The sequence below is a fragment of the Mobula birostris genome, chromosome 8 (genome assembly GCF_030028105.1).
Source record: "Mobula birostris isolate sMobBir1 chromosome 8, sMobBir1.hap1, whole genome shotgun sequence".
In the NCBI taxonomy this organism is placed as follows: Eukaryota; Metazoa; Chordata; class Chondrichthyes; order Myliobatiformes; family Myliobatidae; genus Mobula; species Mobula birostris.
Window position 1 is genome coordinate 42,385,241 of NC_092377.1, and position 20,857 is coordinate 42,406,097.

The 20,857-nt window shown below is 40.2% G+C and overlaps 1 protein-coding gene across 1 annotated transcript in view; it reads right to left on the reverse strand.

Annotated features, from left to right (window-relative positions):
- The window catches only part of kcnh1a (potassium voltage-gated channel, subfamily H (eag-related), member 1a), a 276,378-nt gene extending 261,894 nt beyond the window's left edge, over positions 1-14,484 (reverse strand). The window contains exon 1 of the mRNA XM_072266862.1: positions 14,412-14,484. Coding sequence (XP_072122963.1) covers positions 14,412-14,484 — 73 coding nt within the window. The remainder of the gene's footprint in view (positions 1-14,411) is intronic.
- Between the last annotated feature and the right edge of the window lie 6,373 nt (positions 14,485-20,857).

The following is a 20,857-nucleotide window of genomic DNA, read 5'->3' on the forward strand; positions in this document are numbered from 1 at the left end:
GTGCTTATTAATCACAGTGGCTTTGTCTGGAAGAGTGTAAAAAGAGGAAGATGAATGAGTCTGGTAAGCAGAAAAGAAAGCATTGCTGAAACTGTGAGATAACACAGTTGTTGCTGAACCTAAAATAAAAGAGAATGCTGGAACTACTAAGATAAGACATCATCGATGACAACAGATGGGAATTCACTAATAAGAAAAAGAAAAGTCATTTTAGAAGCATGGTGTGAAAAGTTTTGAAATTAGAATAGATATGATGGGGCCAGAGAAATTAGAAAGAATGGAATTGAATCCTTTTAACAGGCGGAATGGAAGCAGGTGTATCAAGAGAGAAGTGGGAATCTGTGTGCTTCTAATGAATATTGGCCAACATCCAAGCTCTATTGTTCCTTCCAAAGACACATAAATTAAGTACTGCCCAAGAGATTCAGCATTCAAAATCATTCTGCGGCAATTATCTAATAGCATCGAGGATGCCTTTAAAAGGCGATGCCTAATAAAGGTGGTATCCATTATCAAGGAGTCCCATCACCTAAGACATGCCCTCTTCTCATTGCTGCTATCAAGGAGGAGGTACAGGAGTCTGACGACCACATTCTTCACATTTCAGGAACAACTTCTTCCCTTCTGCCATCAGATTTCTGAATGGACATTGAATCCAGGAACACTACCTCACTATGTTGGTGCAATAATAACAGGGTTGTTGTGATGGGAGATTTTAATTACCCCAATATTGATTGGCATCTCCCTAGAGCAAGGGTTTAAATGGAGTGGAGTTTGTTAGGTGTGGTCAGGAAGATTTTTTGACACAATATGTACATAAGCCTACAAGAGGAGAGGCTGTACTTGATCTGGTATTGGGAAATTGACCTGGTCAGATGTCAGGTCTCTCGGTGGGAGAGAATTTTAGAGATAGTGATCACAATTCTATCTCCTTTACCATAGGATTGGAGAAGGATAGGAGCAGACAAGTTAGGAAAGCGTTTAATTTGAGTAAGGGGAAATATGAGGCTATCAGGCAGGAACTTGGAAGCATAAACAGATATTCTCAGGGAAATGTATAGCAGAAATGTGGCAAATGTTCAGGGAATATTTGTGTGGCGTTCTGCACAGGTACGTTCCAATGAGACAGGGAAATGATGGTAGGGTACAGGAACCATGATGTACAAAGGCTGTTGAAAATCTAGTCCAGAAGAAAAGAAAAGTTTATGAAAGGGTCAAAAAACTAGGTAACGATAGAGAGCGAGAAAATTATAAGGCTAGCAGGAAGGAGCTTAAGAATGAAATTAGGAAAGCCAGAAGGGGCAATGAGAAGGCCTTGGCCAGCAGGATTAAGGAAAACCCCAAGGAATCCCACAAGTATGTGAAGAGCAAGAGGATAAGACTCAAGAGAATAGGACCAATCAAGTGTGGAAAAGTGTGTATGGATCTAGAGGAGGTAGCAGAAGTACTTAATGAATACTTTACTTCAGTATTCACCACGGAAAAGGATCTTGGCGATTGTAGGGACAACTTACAGCTTTTGGAAAGCATCAAGTTGGGTAAGTCACCGGGACCAGATGAGATCTACCCCAGGCTACTGTGGGAGGCAAGGAAGGAGATTGCTGAACCTCTGGTGATGATCTGTGCATCACCAATGGGGACGGGAGAAGTTCTGGAGGATTGGAGGGTTTCAGATATTGTTCCCTTATTCAAGAAAGGGAGCAGAGGTAGCCCAGGAAATTATAGACCAGTGACTCTTACTTCAGTGGTTGGTAAGTTGATGGAGAGGATCCTGAGAGGCAGGATTTATGAACATTTGGAGAGGCATAATTTGATTAGCAATAGTCAGCATGGTTTTATCAAAAAGGTGCCTTTGTCATAAGTGCCTTATGAGCCAGATGGAATTTTTTGAGGATGTGACTAAACAGATTAATGAAGGTAGAACAGTAGATGTAGTGTATATGGATTTCAGCAAGACACTTAATAAGGTACCCCATGCAAGGCTTATTGAGAAAGTAAGGAGGCATGGGATTCAAGGGGACCTTGCATTCTGGATCCAGAATTGGCTTGCCCACAAAAGGCAAAGAGTGGTTGTAGACAGGTCATATTCTGCATGGAGGTTGGTGACCAGTGGTGTGCCTCAGGAATCTGTTCTGCGACCCCTTCTCTTCGTGATTTTTTATAATGACCTGTATGAGGAAGTGGACGGATGGGTTAGTAAATTTGCTGATGACACAAAGGTTGGGGGTGTTGTGGATAGTGTGGAGGGCTGTCAGAGGTTACAATGGGACATCGATAGGATGCAAAACTGGGCAGAAAAGTGGCAGATGGAGTTCACCCAGATAGGTGTGAGGTGGTTCATTTTGGTAGGTCAGAGATGATGGCAGAATATTGTATTAATGGTAAGACCCTTGGCAGTGTGGAGGATCAGAGGGATCTTGGGGTCCGAGCTCATAGGATACTCAAAGCTGCGGCACAGGTTGACTGTCTGGTTAAGAAGGCATACGGTGCATTGACCTTCAATCATGGGATTGAGTTCGAGAGGCGAGAGGTAATATTGCAGCTATATAGGACCCCGGTCAGACCCCATTTGGAGTACTGTGCTCAGTTCTCATCATCTCACTACAGGAAGGATGGGGAAACTATAGAAAGGGTGCAGAGGAGATTTACAAGGATGTTGCCTGGATTGGGGAGCATGCCTTATGCGAAAAGGTCGAGTGAACTTGGCCTTTTCTCCTTGGAGCGACAAAGGATGAGAGGTGACCTGATAGAGGTGTATAAGATGATGAGAGGCATTGATCGTGTGGATACTCAGAGGCTTTTTCCCAGGGCTGAAATGGCTAACACGAGGGGGCACAGGTTTAAGGTGCTTGGAAGTAGGTACAGAGGAGACATCAGGAGTAAGTTTTTTATACAGAGAGTGGTGAGTGTGTAGAATAGGCTACTGGTGATGGTAGTGGAGGTGGATACAATAAGGTCTTTTAAGAGACTCCTGGATAGGTTCCTGGAGCTTAGAAAAATAGAGGGCTATGGGTAACGCTAGGTAATTTCTAAAGTAAGTACATGTCTGGCACAGCATCGTGGGCTGAAGGGCCTGTAAGTTTTCTATGTTTCTTCTATGTTTATATTTTCCTCTCTTTTTCCACTATTTATATTGGCCTAGGAATGCTACTATACCAAATGGCAATGCTAGATGATTTTACCTGTATTGCATCATCAAATGTTTTGATCATAATTTCACAACTACAAACTTCGGTAACACCTGATAATTGAATTTATATTTTCTCTTTGAACACTTGGGAAATACAATAAAATAAACATGGTTTGGGACAGCTTTGTGCTTTAGGGGGCCTAGCACTCCATCTGTAGACTCTTATCTTTTATCTCCATCCAAATTGATTCCACTATCTGTTCTTCTGTATCAAGGTTATCTCACCACTGCCCATCTTTTATTGTCACAGCTAACACTTCTTTTCAATTTTGACTTTACTTTCTAATATCAGCTTCAGATACCAGTCATTTTTCAAAAATACTTATCATACCAAACAACCTCTCTTGTCATGAAAATAAAGACTCCCAGACTTAATTCATTGTTAAAAGATTTTATGAATATACTTTTCCTCTGCCTCTCTGTCTCCCTTTCGCTTTTATTCCTTTTCTGCCTTCCTTTGCCCACTTAACCCAATCTTTATTTTACCACATACATGATTTGGATAATAAATTAAATATCTTGGCTAACACCTCCTTCCTGGTCTCAGTAAGGGAATTTCAATTTGATCAGTAAAGGAGATATTCTTTTATTTAAAGACAAAAGAGGCAACAGAGGCCCGAAATGTCGACTGTACCTCTTCCTAGAGATGCTGCCTGGCCTGCTGCGTTCACCAGCAACTTTTATGTGTTTTGCTTGAAATTCCAGCATCTGCAGATCTCCTCGTGTTTGCATTTTTAAACAGATGCTGGAATCCACAACAAAAACAAACACAGAATGCTGAAGCAATTCAGCAGGTCAAGAGGCATTATGTGTAAATCAACGTCCAAATCAAGACCCAGCAGCAGTCCAGATGCAGAGTTGCAATCTGAAATACTGTCTTATACCTTTTTCCTCCACAGATGCTGTTTGACCTGCTGGGTTCTTCCAGAATTCTGGGGCTGGGGGCATTGTTCCCTCCGTTAACATAGCGCACAGATTCCTTTGCTAGGCTTACTGATTGATTCCTGTAGGTTGCAATGCAAAAGGCCCACAGAAAGCCTATTGCTGAGTGCAAGTGTAACAAACAACTGGCCCCATTCATTTGCCACTTACTACAAAAACTAGTCCATTATCAAATATGCATATGATATCACACTGAGGATTATTGCTAACTGAAAGGAAGAATGGAATATATTAAGACTTGGGAACAATTGTGAAAAGGTATTTTAAATGCCAAATGAATTTTAACACAAGTACATAAGGGAATGCACATTAAGAGAAATTACAGGAAGGAAAAATGCACATTGCATAATGAGAAACTAAACATAGAGAAGTACATTAATCCCAGGATGCAGCTGAAAAGTTTTTCAAATCAATATTCTATTGTAGCAATACAATTAAAAATATTAACAAAGAATTACATTCCTTCTAAAGGGCTATGGAATTCAAAAATAATGAATAAACCTTTCCAGGGCACTAATCTGGCTTCACCTTCAATACTGTGCAGAGTCTTGGGCTCCCTTTCATTAAAAAGATTTCAGACTGGTCGAAGTGCAAAAATGTATTGCACAGAGATTACCAGTGGAGGGAGGAATTCATCTATCAGAGAGATTAAATAGGTTTGCACTTTTGGAGGGCTGAAAAGCTATAAATTGGTTGGTCATGGTAGATATGAAGACAATAGTCTAGAAAGTGTACCATGCCTGAAAATGTGAGTTCAAACAGTATTGCGTGAAACTCATGGCAGCTTCAAGTGAAGCTGTTCTCACAGCAACTTATGCAAGGCTCAAGGCCCAAATAAGAATAGACTTAGTTTGTTTAATTATGCACAGAGGGTTTTCTTCAGAGAATGACTGAGGAAGGAGGAGACAGCTGTAAGTACGTAGGGAGGACTGGGGAAGTGGAATGATCAGAGATGATTAATAAACATGAGTGGAAGGGCAAGAGGCCTGCACAGGGATTAGGGGTCAATAGGCAACCTGGGAAGAAAATCAGAGTAAATGGAGGAAAAAAGTGATGGTCACTGAAGACAGCAGAGAGTGGTAGGGAAATGATTACTCTGAAAAATCAAAGCCAGCAGAATAGGGTTGTGCTAACAAGCAGGCTTATGTTTCCTCTACCCAAAGTTTTATGAGGTCTCAACTCTCCCATTTAAATTTGCTTCAGCGTGTGAGGCCCTTGCTGCACATATTAAACCTAATGTATGTTGCATGCTTTATGACTTTACTCCTTATGCCCAACAGCATCTCTATGTATATACATCTTCTCCACAGAGGGCTCAAAAAAATATCCAGAAATGCACCACCAATGCATGAAGGTTTCAATAAATGTTTGTTCTGCAATGTACAAAAATATTGCATTACATGTTAGAATTTCTAGGCCATTATTTCCACTTGAAAGGAAATATAAAAATTTGGATCCTTAAATAAAAGACAGGCGATAATTAATCTAATGAGCAAATAAGGAGAAATTTCTTTTTTCAGAGAATGATTATAACATGTAACTCTCACAGGAAGTGGTTTCCGAAAATAGCTTTGATTCATTCAAAAAGAAACTAGAATAGCAGTAAATAAATAGCAGTAAAAAGATATTCTACAAATCTGATCAGAGATGGAGAGAATCAAAGGAAATGTGTGTCATTTAAACATTGGTATAGTTACTGAGCTGTTGGTCTGGAGTATTTATTCAAATTCATTTTCCTGGCCACACTCCCAGGTTGCCTCTGCTAAAATGGTGATGAAATCTCACAATTTCAATGTCATTATTTTAGTAGATAATCAATAACCACAGGATAATTTTTAAAGTATTCACAAACCCCATTTTTCTTTGCCATTTTACTAACAAATTAGTAAATATATTAAAATGCACAAAAAGACAGCACAGCCATATGAGATCACATGACTACCAACAATGTCTATTACTCATTTAGCACCTAGAACAATACAACATTCAGGTCCTTCAGCCCACCAATACAAATTTCCTCCTGCATTTGACCTCCTGAAGTGTAACAACTCATACTTTGAATTAGTTTCCATCTGTCATTTCCCTGCCTGGATTTCCCACTGATCTATACCATACTGCATCCTTTTAATAATCTTCCTCACTATACACAAATTTTCCTTGTCATCTGCAAACTTATTAATCAACCTGCCCGCACTTTCATTCAGACAGTACTATAAATGACAATGTTTGGGACTAACTAGGGAGTTGGTTCTAATAATTTCACAAGCATGGTAGTGTAGCATTTGGTGTAATGTTTCACAGCACCACCAATTGGGATTCAACTCCTGCATCTGTTTGTAAGGAGTTTGTATGTTCTCTGCACGATCATGTGGATTTCCTCTGGTTGCTCCGCTTTCCTCCCACATACAAAGATGTACGGCTAGTAAGTTGTGGGCACACTATGTTGGTGACACTTGTGGGCTGCCCCCAGCACATCTTCAGACTGTGTTGGTTAATGATGTATTTCACTGTATGTTATGATGTTTCAATGTATATGTGACAAATAAGGATAATCTTTGATCACTTTCCATTTAGTAATGCAATTAAGTAGTGCATCTGAATTTGCATCAAGTTTTGGGACTAACAGCCAATGCATTGGACAACCTTGATGCGACAGACAACAAGATCATATATGATCTCAATGAAGGCTTTACATGTTTAGGTTAAGTTGAATTACTTTTTACCCATGGTTCATTTCGTACAACTCTTGCCTTTGAAACCGTACTTCAAAGCCCACTACAGAGACTTGAGCTCTAAAATCTAAGCTAATACTTCGAGACAACATTGAAGTCTCCTGCACTGTTGGAAGCCGAGCTGCTGAATGTTATACAAAGACTTTTTTGATTCACTCACCTGGATGTAAAACCAATAACATATGTGTCTTAGCTGCATCCTAGCCCATATTTATCCTTCGATCATCATTACTAAATTCTTATTAGACCATGTCTCAAGACAGGGAATTCCTTGCTTACACTCTACTTTTATGGGGTAAGAGGTAGCTTATGAGCACTGTTCAAGCTAAGTGGCATGGGTGCACAGCCATGCAGTAACTGAAATGCTCCTACACACATAGCCTTTGTTGCCACACAGCTGGAATTTTCCTTTATATGATGTTAATACAATTTTGAAATTATGCTAATTGTTTTGAAATGTATATTAATATAATTCTGGAATACCCTGTAATTATGTATTAATGAATATAATCCATAAATTTTCTAAATAATAAACATACCACAACCTTTAATTTGAAACATTATAGAGCTTCAATGTATTTACGTTGTCAGTGTTTCAAGTTACAACACTGTTACAAATTGTAACAATAACACAGAATGGAAGTCAATAGCTCATTGTTAATAAACCGCTGGTCTGCTGAACACTAACGCCATCTAGTCAAACTTTTTAATTTTGACATTGTGCCTGTCAGTTGTTTTGACTGCCTGACATCGTTTACTTGTGTTGTGAGTTGTGGTTTATGTTTGTTTGATGCATGTATTACAAAACAGACATTTAAAATGCCACACAGTTTTCAAGCCATGTAAAATTTTTCTGCTCAAAGCAATGTGGTCTGTGCCGCTGTAAAAAAAAATAGCTGGAATGTTTCTATAAGGACAATGAGGGGGGCTACGGACTCTTCCACAATTGGGGCAGAAGGTAAACCGCGATAAAGCATAGTAGGTACTTCATAAAGTGGTCACTGATGTCATTATCAAATTGCTACTTGTGGGAGCCTGCTGCGATCAAGTTGTCTGATGCATTCCATGCAAAATTCACTATTTAAAACTGGCTTTATTGACTGTAATTACTTTAGGATGTCCTGCAATAAAGAAAATCCAAGCCTTTCGGCCTTTACTTTCTATTTTTAAAGAAACCACAATAGATCTAAAACACACTGTCCCAGGAAACCTGAAACTAATCTCAATTAAAATCAATAAAGTGGAATGTGAGATTCATGAGATACTGATATCGAGATTGTACCTTTCTTTGTGTATTGGATGCAGTCATCAACAACCTAAAAGCTGCTACAAATATTGATAAACAGTCCATATAAAACCTATGCAAGCAAGTTAACAATTTAGAACACAGTTACAAAAGTCACGTCCTGGATTATCTGCTGAGTTGTAAACCATCAAACCTGTCCATCACATCTCTGCTAAATCCACTGTTTAACACGCACACAAAGTGCTCGAGGAACTCAGTGAGTTGTAGCATCAAAGGTGCGAAATAAACAGTTGATATTTTGAGCTGAGAACCTTCATGGGGACTGGAAGAGAACGGGGCAGAAGCCAGAATAAGAAGGTGTAAGGAGGAGAAAGCATACAAGCTGATGACAGGTGAGACGAGATGAGGGGGAAGGTTACTGAGTTCGGGAGGTATTATTTTAAACTCTACATTGAATAAAAATTATGCTGATTGATCTGTGAATATCTTGTTTTCAACATTGTTGCAACCCTGGTTGGAAATATGTATACCAAATTACACTTGAACCTCTTCATGTGTGACCTAAATAAAACAAATGGAGGAAGAAAAGTAAATTTTGTACTGTATTAGGGAGAGTGATGGATCAAGCATAGACATGAAGTAGAAGAGATAAATGGGAACTAACTGCTAGGGCTAAAGGTCCAAGAAGACTTTTGAAGATAAAGGGAGAAGGCATTCAGATGGAAATCATGGACAGAATCACAATCATTGATTTTGCTTTGTTAATACGTGATAGTTACAGGTTGTAGCACAAGAAAGCTGGATAAGGCTTTGAAATTCATTTTAAAGTTCTGGCATCTGCTTATGCGAACTGCACATCGCTAAACAACTCATCAATATATCAGAAGTGAATGTTAGACAAGTATAAAGCTGAAAAAATAATTCTTGAATGGTTGTTTGCAGTGTAGCCTCTAGAACGGGCAAATATGAGCCATGAACAGCCAAGAGAATGGCAGAGGAGACAAGCGGGTCACTGCTATCTCCAACTTCAGGTATTTTTTAAAACTTTAATAAATCCTGTGTACCACACATCATCAGGAGATTTTGGACTGTGCATAGCTAAAGAGAGATTTCAAAAGAAGAAAATGGGGCCAGTCGGGACATTCTGTGCGCCACACATCACTAAGAGACATCGGAGTGTACGTAGCAAGAGAGAGTTATCAAAAGAAGCAAGCAGGGCCAGTCAGGACTTTCATAGCACCAAACATCATGAGGAGATGTGTGTACGAGTGTGCGTAGTGAGAGAGAGATTTCAAATGAAGCAAATGGGGACAGTTGGGACATTCAGTATACCACACACATTCTAGGAGATGTTAGAGTATGCATAGCAAGAGAAATTTCAAAGAAGCAAGTGGGGACAGTCGAGACATACTGTGCACTACACTTCAATTAGAGATATTCGAATGTGTGGAATTAGGAACTTCACAAGGTCCAATAAAATGAATTTAGGTTTAAGCGGAGTGGGGAGTGCAGACTTTGGTTCACAGAGGCTTCGACAAGAAGAGCTGGAAGCTGTAGGTAGATCTTTTTTGTTTAATCTTTCTTCATTTGTTTCTTACTGCACAGTTGGAGCATTGAGGATGCCAGGCAGGATAGTGAACTGTGCGAAGGAAGGAAGACCTCCAGTGACTCTGACAACTATGCCTGCACAAAGTGTACCCAGCTGCAGCTTCTTACAGACCGTGTTAAGGAGCTGGAGCTGGAGCTGGGTGAACTCTGGGTCATCCTGGAGACTGAGGGGTTGGCTGACAGGACGTACAGGGAGTAGGTTACACCCAAGGTACAGGACACAGGTCACTAGATGACCAGCAGGAGGGGGGAGGGGAAGGGGGAAGGGGAGAGGCAACATTTATGGCTGTTCCACTCAATAACAGGTATACTACTGTGCATACTGTTGGAATGAAGGGAAGAGTCGTAATGAGAACTTTTGGCCCATTGGCCTTTATAAATCAAGGTACTGAGGACAGGAGTTGGGATGTTATGTTCAAGTTGTGTAAAACATTGGTGAGGCCTAATTTGGAGTATTCTGGTCACCTATCTATAGGAAAGATATCAATAACATTCAAAGAGTACAGAGAAAATTTACAAGAATGTTGCCAGGACCGAGTTACCGTGAGCGCCACAGTAGTGTAATAGTTAAAACAACACTATTACAGATCGGGGTGTCAGAGTTCAGAATTCAATGCCAGTGTTCCCCATAAGGAGATTATACATCCTCCCCTTGGAATGTATGGAATTCCTCCAGGTGCTCTGGTTTCCTCCCACAGTCCAAAGACGTACCAGTTAGGAGGATAATTGATAACTATAAATTGTCCCGGATTAGGCTAGGGTTAATTCAGAGGTTGCCGGCGGCATGGCTCAAAGGGCCAGAAGAGCCTATTCCACATTGCATCTCTAAATAAATAGATAGATAGATTGATAGATAAATAGGGAAAAAGTTGAATAGGTTATTCTCCAGAGCCTAGGAGACTGGGGGGAGATTTGATAGAAGTACATGAAATTATGAGGGGTATAACTAGGGTAAATGCAAGCAGGCTCTTTCCACTGAGATTGAGTAACACTAGAGCTAAAAGTCATGGGTTAAAGGTGAAAGTTGAAATGTTTAAAGGGTATATGAGGGAAAACTTCTTCACTCAAAGAGTGGTATGAGTGTGGAACGATCTGCCAGCAAAAGTGGCGGATACAGGCTTGATTTCAACATCTAAGAGAAATTTCAATAGGTGCATGGATGGGAGGGGTATGGGAGGCTATGGCTGAGGTGCAGGTCAACAGGATTAGGCTGAACGGCCTGGTTCTACTCCATGACTCCATGAACAAAAACCTACCTAGTCTTCATTGGCTGCCAGCCTTCCGTTAAAGATCCACTAACCAGGTTGCGGGTGACCTTCACAGATTAGTCTGCATTTGCAGGGACCAAGCTCCACCTACTTTAATGAAACAGACTCTGAAACAGGTGTTCGGCACCAGCAAACAACATACAACAGGCGAGGTAGTTGTGTTTTTATAGCAGCTGCAGGTGCAATCCTAACGATGATATGGAACAGAGAGAAAGGAACAGATACTATCCAAAATAGGAAAATCAAGCCCTTATGATCAAATTTTCCAATGCTGAACAGGTTAAACAATCTAGTAAATGAGACTTAAAAGAAGCATTTGAAGATAGCAGTTCTGGCAAACTGGTTGAGCTGTAATTTTTAGGAGATGTCATTTGGATGTCTGACAAAGTGCATACTGAGAAATGGGACTCTAAGGTGATAAAGTGTGAGAAAACATTCCAGCTGAATCTAATTGGTTTAGGGGCAGTACAAATCACTTACCAGCATTAAAATCTGGGTTGAAAACTATTTAAAAATCTATTTATCTCATAGCTGGTGGCATGTGGAATATGGAGAAATATTAATACAAAGTGGAGAAAAATCTAAATGTTTGTATTTCTTTGCAAATTTTATATATTGGATCCTGCCTGATGCCAATCAAAAAGATACATTCACTCCTTGACATTCACAGTTTGTGATTTTACTTAGATTCTCTGAAATAACATCAGAAAAAACACTTTGATGAGAATATCTCCATGTAACTTCTTGTAAAAAAAAAGTTCCACAGAAAATGACTCCTGTACATTTGTCCCATGTGTCATATGGTTTAATTCTTATCCACTGTTCCACCTCTATCACTGCTCCTGCCTCCTTCAATCCAGTTGAATGTTATATTCTACAAAATTATTTCTATTCACTCTTAAACAAATCATTTTATGTCCACCTAAGTGAAGGGTCAGATATAACTTATAAAGACTGCCCATTACCAAGTAGCAGACGAATCAATATACAACTAACTGAAACAATATTAATGAGTTATGTAAATTTATTACTTCAATAGATCAATCACTTTGACAACACAATCTTGGAAACAGTACAATTCGATACTATTTTTACTCTGGGATATGTTATAAAATAACCATTGGTTTACTAATCACCATTTTCTATTATGAAAATTATTTTTAAAAATAAAATAATTCCTATTAAATTAATACAATTTTAATTTTGCAAAAGACAGCAGATATACAACCACCAATAAGGCATGAAAGAATAAAGAGTAGCTCAAGTTGACAAATAAGTTGTTTTGTTCAAATGGACATTCCTTTAGTTTGGGTAAAAGTGTAAGATTGGAGCAAATACTTTATTGGCTCATGACTACCACAAATATGTGGAAGTTCACAAGATAACAATTACAAAATAGACCCAAAAATAAAAGGCAGAGTTATTTAAGCAAATGCATCTCTTTGCTTCAGATCTGTTAGGAGCATGACATTATGTCATTATCCTCAGCCCTTTTACCAATACATCATTCCACGCACTAAATCTTGAGAAATGCTTGTTCTCTGAAAAGTTAATACTTTTCAATTTACCAATAACTCAGAACAAAAAAAAAGGTGCCAGGCAAACCAGCGGTCATAATTTATTAATAGCTGATGAAATAATTTATTTATTAGTTTTGAAATCAGAATATCTGTTTGTAACTATAGGGGATAGCAGAGCAAGATTTCTGCAGGAATGAATGCATCAAGAACGAAGCGTACTGATCTTGTCTCTTTCCTTGACTAACCCGTCCGGTTTTCAGGATTAAAGCAACAATAATCGTTTATTAGCTACTGCATACAATAAATTCGAATCATTTGCAAATTTAGTCAAATTTGGTCAGAACATTCTTCCTTATAGGATAAATTTGAATCTTCAATTTACTCCGAGACCTTAGTGTTTGAGCTATGAACCAAAGAAAACTCAAGTCCCCTTCTCATACAAGAAGGATTTTCAAATTCTCTGTCTACAAAGAGTACTGAGGTGTATTGTACATTATGCCCAGAATGTATGCTTTCGAAACTAAACTTTATAGTTCTAAACTATAAATTCCACAATGTCCTTCGAAATCAGCAAAATATCACAAAATTTATGGTGAGCTCGTAATTTGTTCAAATAATTTCTCTTTCTAAACAGGATCTGATCTGTAATTCAGTTAAGTAAGTCGATTTTAAGCAAAACAAAATACTGGGGTGCTTCTGAAGTTTCGTTAAGTGTGGAATACCAAAGAGTAGCATCCAAATAGAAATTATGACTTAGAACATTCCACCTTAAATACTTCCTTTGCCAGCAGATCGAAGTTGCAAATTGACCGCATTGCTATTTGTATGACCTGTGCAATCACGCTGTTAAAAGAACCCAGCTAGATGGGAAAATCCCCGCTGCAACGAAACAAAAAGAAAGCCGCACAAAAATATCATCACCACAATCTAACAACAATGCTTCTCCTTGCTCATGCAGTGTCGCTGTCTACTGAGCGTATTGCTATAGTAATCGCTGTTCCAAAACGATTACGCTATTAACATTCTAACACTATAACAGCGGTGCAAATATGTTCAAAAATCTCTATATCTCACTGTAGGTCCAATCAATGTGCTGCATTATCAAAGGTGCTATTCTGATGAGACACACAGGTGATGTGTGTGAAAAGATTTCAGTTTTATCCTCTGGGTGATGTGCCTTTTACTTGGAGCGGAATAAATGAGAGCAGCGTAACAAAAACATATCAGCATCGTGATATTCATAAAAAGCATTTTCCCGCTTCATTTGGGAAGTGGATTAGTACTCGGCGTATTCTGCCACATCTCGAAAATTAGGGAAACGTTTCAAAGTCTTGTTTAAATAAGGTTGTTTGGGGCACTCAATGCTCAGAATTACAACGTTCCTACCCATAATCCAGAGAGTTTACATCTTTGACTGCAAAAACTTGCAGTGTTTTCAGGCTGGCAGCCTGCTGCATTAAATGCTCACCGATATTAAACACTGCAGGATGCACGATTTAAATTTGTGCTTTAAAGGCATTTTCTCTACACCGTTACCCCGGTTCCATTCCCGATAATGGGGAGCGTGGGAATAAGACAGGATGGGAATGGAGATTGCAAAACAATTCAGGTCAAGGAATGGATTCTGGATACTGCACTTACAATGTGTGCCAACCCTCCTGCAGAACGTGGACATCAGCTCATACTACTGCCGATGCTGCATTCACACTGGAATTAAATCACAGTGTATTTCCCTGGAACTTGTAATGGGGGGCCTCTGGGATACCCGTAAATAGGGTGAGGAACACCCGAGAAACACACAGCAAGACAGGCATTCTTTAAAAACAGAACAAAATCACACTTTTGTTTTTGGGCAATATACACCCAACTTTTAAGAACAAGGATTGGGAGACTCTTCCTGCTTACCATTGGATCGCCGGACAATATTTTCCAAAAAAGTATTTTGTGGGGCAACAAGTCCTTTCCTTCCCCCCGCCATTCTCTTTTTTCAGTGGGCTTGATGGTAACGCTGCAGTGGCCGAGCTGGTGCGATGGATGGGGCGATCGGGATGCAGGGCTGCAGCTCTCGATCTTCCCAGCTCATGGTAACGGCGCAGACTGTGCGTGGGGCGAGGAGCTCGGTGAAGCCTTGTCTACCTCCCCCGCCTTCTCGTGCCCCTGCTCGGCGCGCTACGCCGCGAGAACGCGCATCTTCGGCAAACTCCGGGAGCGAGTTTGGACAGGAGCGAGCGTGCTTTCTCCACTCCCCCACCAGCTCCCAGCAAATGCAGCACAACCCTACAGTGCACACGCTTCACCTAATCCCGTCTCTTTCTCTTTGCCTGGTGCCCAGTGTGCGTCTACCTGAGAGTGAATCAAGGCAACATCAGCATCTTATATAAATGTGGCGAGTCTCACCGGCGCAAAACAAGCCTTTGCTTATATCTCGCTATTTTTAATATAGTTGTATGAGTTTCTAAACCCATCTCTTACTTGTCATCAAGGTTGACAGCTTCCTCATACATAAATACTACAAATGGGCGCAAAAATTGCCGTGGGGTAGGTGAGGTGGAGGTCAGGTGTAAAAGGAGAATGGATCAACTTTCAACAAATGGATGTTCCTTTGAATCAACGCTCGACACCGTGAGACCAAAACTCGTGGAGAGCAAATAATCAGGATTGTTGATGTGAATTGCAATGATGGTGAAGATATGTAACTTTCGGTCATCTTTTCCTGGGATCAGGGAGGAAGTTTTTTTAAAATGACAGGATCCATCGTTGGCAATGCCTTTCCAGTTTGACCAATGATGGATCCTAACATTTTTTCCTTCATATTTTGACGTTTTCTTAGATTTTGTATGGAACATTTCCTGGTTAAATATAATCAGTAAATGCTCAGCTGTAGTTTGACCAAACTTAGGACATCTAACATCTTTGCCATTTGTTAAACAGTTATTAATGACGAGCAAGTTTCAGTACAGTTGGATACCAATTGGAAAAAATATACAAAGTCCCTAATAAACAAGCAACATCACTGCTCTCTGAGAAGCAGGCTTGATAGAAACATAGAAAACATGCAGCACAATACAGGCCCTTCGGCCCACAAAGCTGTGCCTAATGCGTCCTTACCTTAGAACTACCTAGGCTTACCCCTAGCCCTCTATTTTTCTAAGCTCCATGTACCTTTCCAGGAGTCTCTTAAAAGACCTTATCATTTCCACCTCCACCACCATTGCTGGCAGCCCATTCCACAACTAAAAGCACAACTCAATATCAGCTCCAAATTCTCCACCGGTGAAATACTAGTCTGAGAGTATGTGCGCAAAAACTTTAAATGAAAAATCAAAATAACGTCGCAGATGCTGGAAAACAGGAATAAAAGCAGAAACTTATTGGAAGCACAAAGCAGGTCAGACAACATCTGTGGAAAGGGTGACACATTGATGCAGCAGTTAGAGATGTGGCCTCATGACTCGAGTGACTTGGATTTGATCCAAACGTCCGTTTCTGTCTGTGTGGAGTTTGCAAGTCCTCCTGGTTATCATGTAAGTTTCTCCTAAATACTCCATTTTCTTCCCATATCCCAAAGATGTGCCAGTTGAAATGTTAAGTTGCTGCTGTAAATGGGCCCTGCTGTAGGCTGGGGGAGTGTGGGCAGTGGGATGAAGGGAATAAGAGGAACTATAAGGTGAACAGGTATAAATCACAGGGAAACAAGTCGGGATTCATGGGATTGCTCTGATAGCTGGCTGAATGTCCTCCTCTGTTAACATAAGAAAAACTTAGAAACAGAGAGAGAAGGTTAATGTCTCAGATCAAAGGTGTTAAATTTGTTTCTCTTTCCGCAGATGCTTCCTAACTTGCTGAATGTGTTTTTTATTGTACATTAACTAGCAAACTCTCCATATAATATGCATTCTTGAACAATGAACATAGTCCACCTCTCTTAGAATGTCTTTTGATTGTTGTTTCTACTCTATTATTGAATTTGATTCATGTTAAATTTCTTAAGAACTTTTCAAATGAACAGAACTTCATAAACAGAGCTAATTTTCATTGTAATTCTCTCTTTTACAACAGAACTGGCTTGCCCACAGAAGGCAAAGAATGGTTGTAGACGGGTCATATTCTGCATGGAAGCCGGTGACCAGTGACCAGCATCAGGGATCTGTTCCAGGATCCCTACTCTTTGTGATTTTTATGAATGACCCGGATGAGGAAGTGGAGTGATGGGTTAGTAAGTTTGCTGATGACACAAAGGTTGGGGGTGTTGTGGATAGTGTGGAGGGCTGTCAGAGGTTACAGCGGGACATTGATAGGATGCAAAACTGGGCTAAGAAGTGGCAGATGGAGTTCAACCCAGATAAGTGTGAGGTGGTTCATTTTGTTAGGTCAAATATAATGGCAGAATATAGCATTAATGGTAAGACTCTTGGCAGTGTGGAGGATCAGAGGGATCTTAGGGTCTGAGTCCATAGGGCATTCAAAGCTGCTATGCAGATTGACTCTGTGGTTAAGAAGGTATACGGTGCATTGGCCTTCATCAATCGTGGGATTGAGCTTAAGAGCCAAGGGGTAATGTTGCAGCTATATAGGACCCTGGTCAGACCCCGCTTGGAGTACTATGCTCAGTTCTGGTCGCCTCGCTATAGGAAGGACGTGGAAACCATAGAAAGGGGCAGAGGAGATTTACAAGGATGTTGCCTGGATTGGGGAGCATACCTTATGAGAATAGGTTGAGTGAACTCAGCCTTTTCTCCTTGGAGTGACAGAGGAGGAGAGGTGACCTGATATAGGTGTACAAGATAATGAGAGGCATTGATCATGTGGCTTTTCGCCAGGGCTGAAGTGGCTAGTACGAGAGGGCACAGTTTTAAGGTGCTTGGAAGTAAGTACAGAGGAGCTGTCGGGGGTAAGTTTTATACACAGAGAGTGGTGAGTGCGTAGAATGGGTTGTCAGCGGCGGTGATGGAGGCAGAAATGATAAGGTCTTTTAAGAGACTCCTGGATGGCTACATGGAGCTTAGAAAAATAGAGGGCTATGTGTAAAGCCTAGGTAGTTCTAAGGTTTGGCACAGCTTTGTGGGCTGAAGGGCCTGTATTGTGCTGTATGTTTTCTATGTTTCTATGTAAAATTTCTTCACATATTATAAATGTAAAAATAAAGGAGCATTCTTGTTTCTGAATCAAGCCTAAAATCTGTGTTAGTATACATAACAGTACTTTCGCTACATAAACTGGAAGGTTGTATAGTATTTTGACCTCTACAGCAATACACATTCAACCAGCTCACTGTCAGATCAATACGTGGAAGCTCAGTCAGTGAAAATGTTGATCCTTACAAATTTTCTGAAATGTTAAAATACATAGATACCCAGAAAAATAATTAATAACAGATTTGTAATCATTCAAATTTTATCTAAAGCAAAACTTCTATTTCCACTATTTTCTTAGAAGTTTGCAAAGATTTGAACGACATCTAATACTTTGACAAACTTCTATAGATGTGTGGTGGAGAGGATATTCACTGGTTGCATCATAGCCTGGAATGGAAACAGCAATGCCCTCAAACGGAAAATCCTACAAAAGTAATGGATACAGCCCAGTCCATCAAGAGTAAAGCCCTCCCCACCATTGTGCATATCTACACAAAGAGCAGGACAGCAGCTTCCATCATCAAGGACCCCCACCTGCCAGGACGTGCTCTCTTGGCACTGCTGCCATCAGGAAAATGGTACAGGAGCCTCATGACCCACACTATCAGGTACAGGAACAGTTACTACCCCTCAACCTTCAGGCTCTTGAACCAGAGGGGATAACTTCATTCAACTTCAGTCGCCCACCACTGAACTGTTCACACAACCTATGGATTCACTTTCAAGGACTCTTCATTTCATGTTCTTGATGATTATTAATTATTTATATATAGTTTTTTTTTCTTTTTTATTTGCACAGTTTGTTTCCTTACGCACATCGGTTGTTTGTCCGCCCTTTTGGGTACGGTCTTTCATTGATTCAATTATGTTTCTTGGATTTACTGTATATGCCCACAAGAAAATTAATCTCAGGGTTGTGTATGGTGACGTGCATGTACTTTGATAATAGATTTACTTTGAACTTTGCACTTAAAACTTAGAACTTTGAAACTTAAAGTAGTTTTGTTTTACTTAGCAATATCCTTTCATCCATGCTTCTTCTAATGTTCATAGTGCCATTCTGTCAGGTGCATTGTGTGCCCTCCAGTACAATATCCAGCTTGGCCTCTGTTGATTGACAAGTCAGCTGTAATTCAGAATTAGTCCCACCTAATTGCTGTGCAGGAATATTTCTCATTTTGATTACTTGATGTGATTCAGTAGTGCCACGTCAAATGGTACCTCTCCTGAAGTGTTGAAGTCAATTGGAAGCCTACCCGCAATTTGTCTGTGTCTATTTTATCATCTGCTGTACTCTTGTTGCAGAGAATGGTGAGTTTGAAATTTTCTATGCCATAGGTTGGGAAAACTAGTTCACAGGAGGTATTTAATGAGGGGAAAAATAAACTTTTGAAAGATCAGAGAATGGAAAGCTATGGGAAATTGACTCAGAAAATGAACTGAGGCCTGTCACAAATCAGTCAGGTTAAATAGTGAGACTAGCTTGAAGAGCCAGGTAACTTACTCCTACTCCTATTTGCATGTGTTTTGTGTTCTTCTACACGGCAAATACTAATGAGAGAGTAAGATATCAGTAGAACCTTTCTTTTAGCACAAATCCATAAGCTCATCTGGGAGGAGAATTAGCAAGCTAGGGGACTTCATATGTTTCATGCTCTTTAAGAAAAGAGATTCTGAATCCAGTTATTACCAAAGGATCTTCCCATTGCCTGCCTGACGAAAAGTCATCACAAAGCTTGCCGTCAGCCACCAGTGACTAAAGAATTTCTATAGTTACACTGCAGATTCCATCGAGATGTAATGACACCTCCAAGAAAAATGCAGGCAACAGCAACAACCAGATGGCCAGAGGAGAAGAGAAGGATCATAAAAATCTCTAAGTCAGTTGTCCTCAGAAATTATTCCTGCTCTAAATCCTTAAACTTCTGGAGTAAAGGACAATGAGGGGTACCTGATATAAGTGTATAAAATGATAAGAGGCATAGAAAGGGAGGACAGTCACGGGCTTTTTCCAGGGCCAGCAATAGCTAACACAAGGGCCATAATTTTAAGGTAATTGGAGGAAGGTATAGAGGGGAAGTCAGAGGCAGGTTTTTTACATAGAGAGTAGTAAGTGTGTGGAACACACTGCCCGGGCTGGTAGTAGAGACAGCTATATTAGAGACATTTAAGAGATTCTTAGGTAGGCACATCCAGTGGATGATAGAAAAATGGAGGGTTATGTGGGTGGAAAGTGTTAGGTTGATTCTGGAATAGGTTTAAGGGTCAGCACAACATCATGGGCTGAAGGCCCTATATCATGCTGTGCTGCTCTATGTTCTAACTTTGCATTCATGATGGCATGCCAGTTGTGATCCTAACAAATGACTGAACAAATACTCAATACAGATGCATACTGCGGTTAAGCAAAACTATGCCATCATACCAAGGGGTGGAATAGTGGTGTCGCTGATAGAGCTGCAGCTTCACAGCACCAGCATCCTAGGTACAATCCTGATTTCAGATGCTGTCTGTGCGGAATAGACAATGTTCTCCCTTTGACCATATTGGCTTCCCTGGGTGCTCTGGTTTCTTTCCATATCCCATTGGTGAGTGGGTTGATAGATGAATTAGCCACTGTAAGTTTTCCCTGGTGTTTGGTTGAGTGGTGAATCTAAGGGTACTTGCTAGAAATATGGGGAGAACAAAATGGGATTAGTATAAATGGGTATTTCATGATCGGTATGGACACAATGGGCTGAAGGTCTGCTTCTGGTCTGTATGCTTCTACAACAATAGTTCTTCATGCAAATACTGTACCTCAACTTCCCAGTGGTAGGATGAGTGATAGATGTTCAATTTTGTCATCTCCAATCGAGAATCAATTACTGAATTATAGTACATAGTGATACTTGCAAATGTGCAGATTTGGAGTCTGCGTTCCAGGTCACCATTGACTCCTCCACTGAAAGAAAAAACTTGCCTTACATTAATCACCTGAAAATGTCCACCAACACCACCCTGTGACAATCAAGATACATTGGAAATGCATGGAAAATGTGGACCTCATTTTGGATGTCATCATTCACTGAAGAAAGATGTTGGTAATAGAATTAAGCTCTACCTTGATGCACAAGCAGCCTTTGACCCAAAAATCTGAATCTGAAATCCAGCACCGAACTCGTTGTCTGCTAAGCAACAGTGGTTGTTGTTCTTCTGTTTGCTTCAGAGACACGG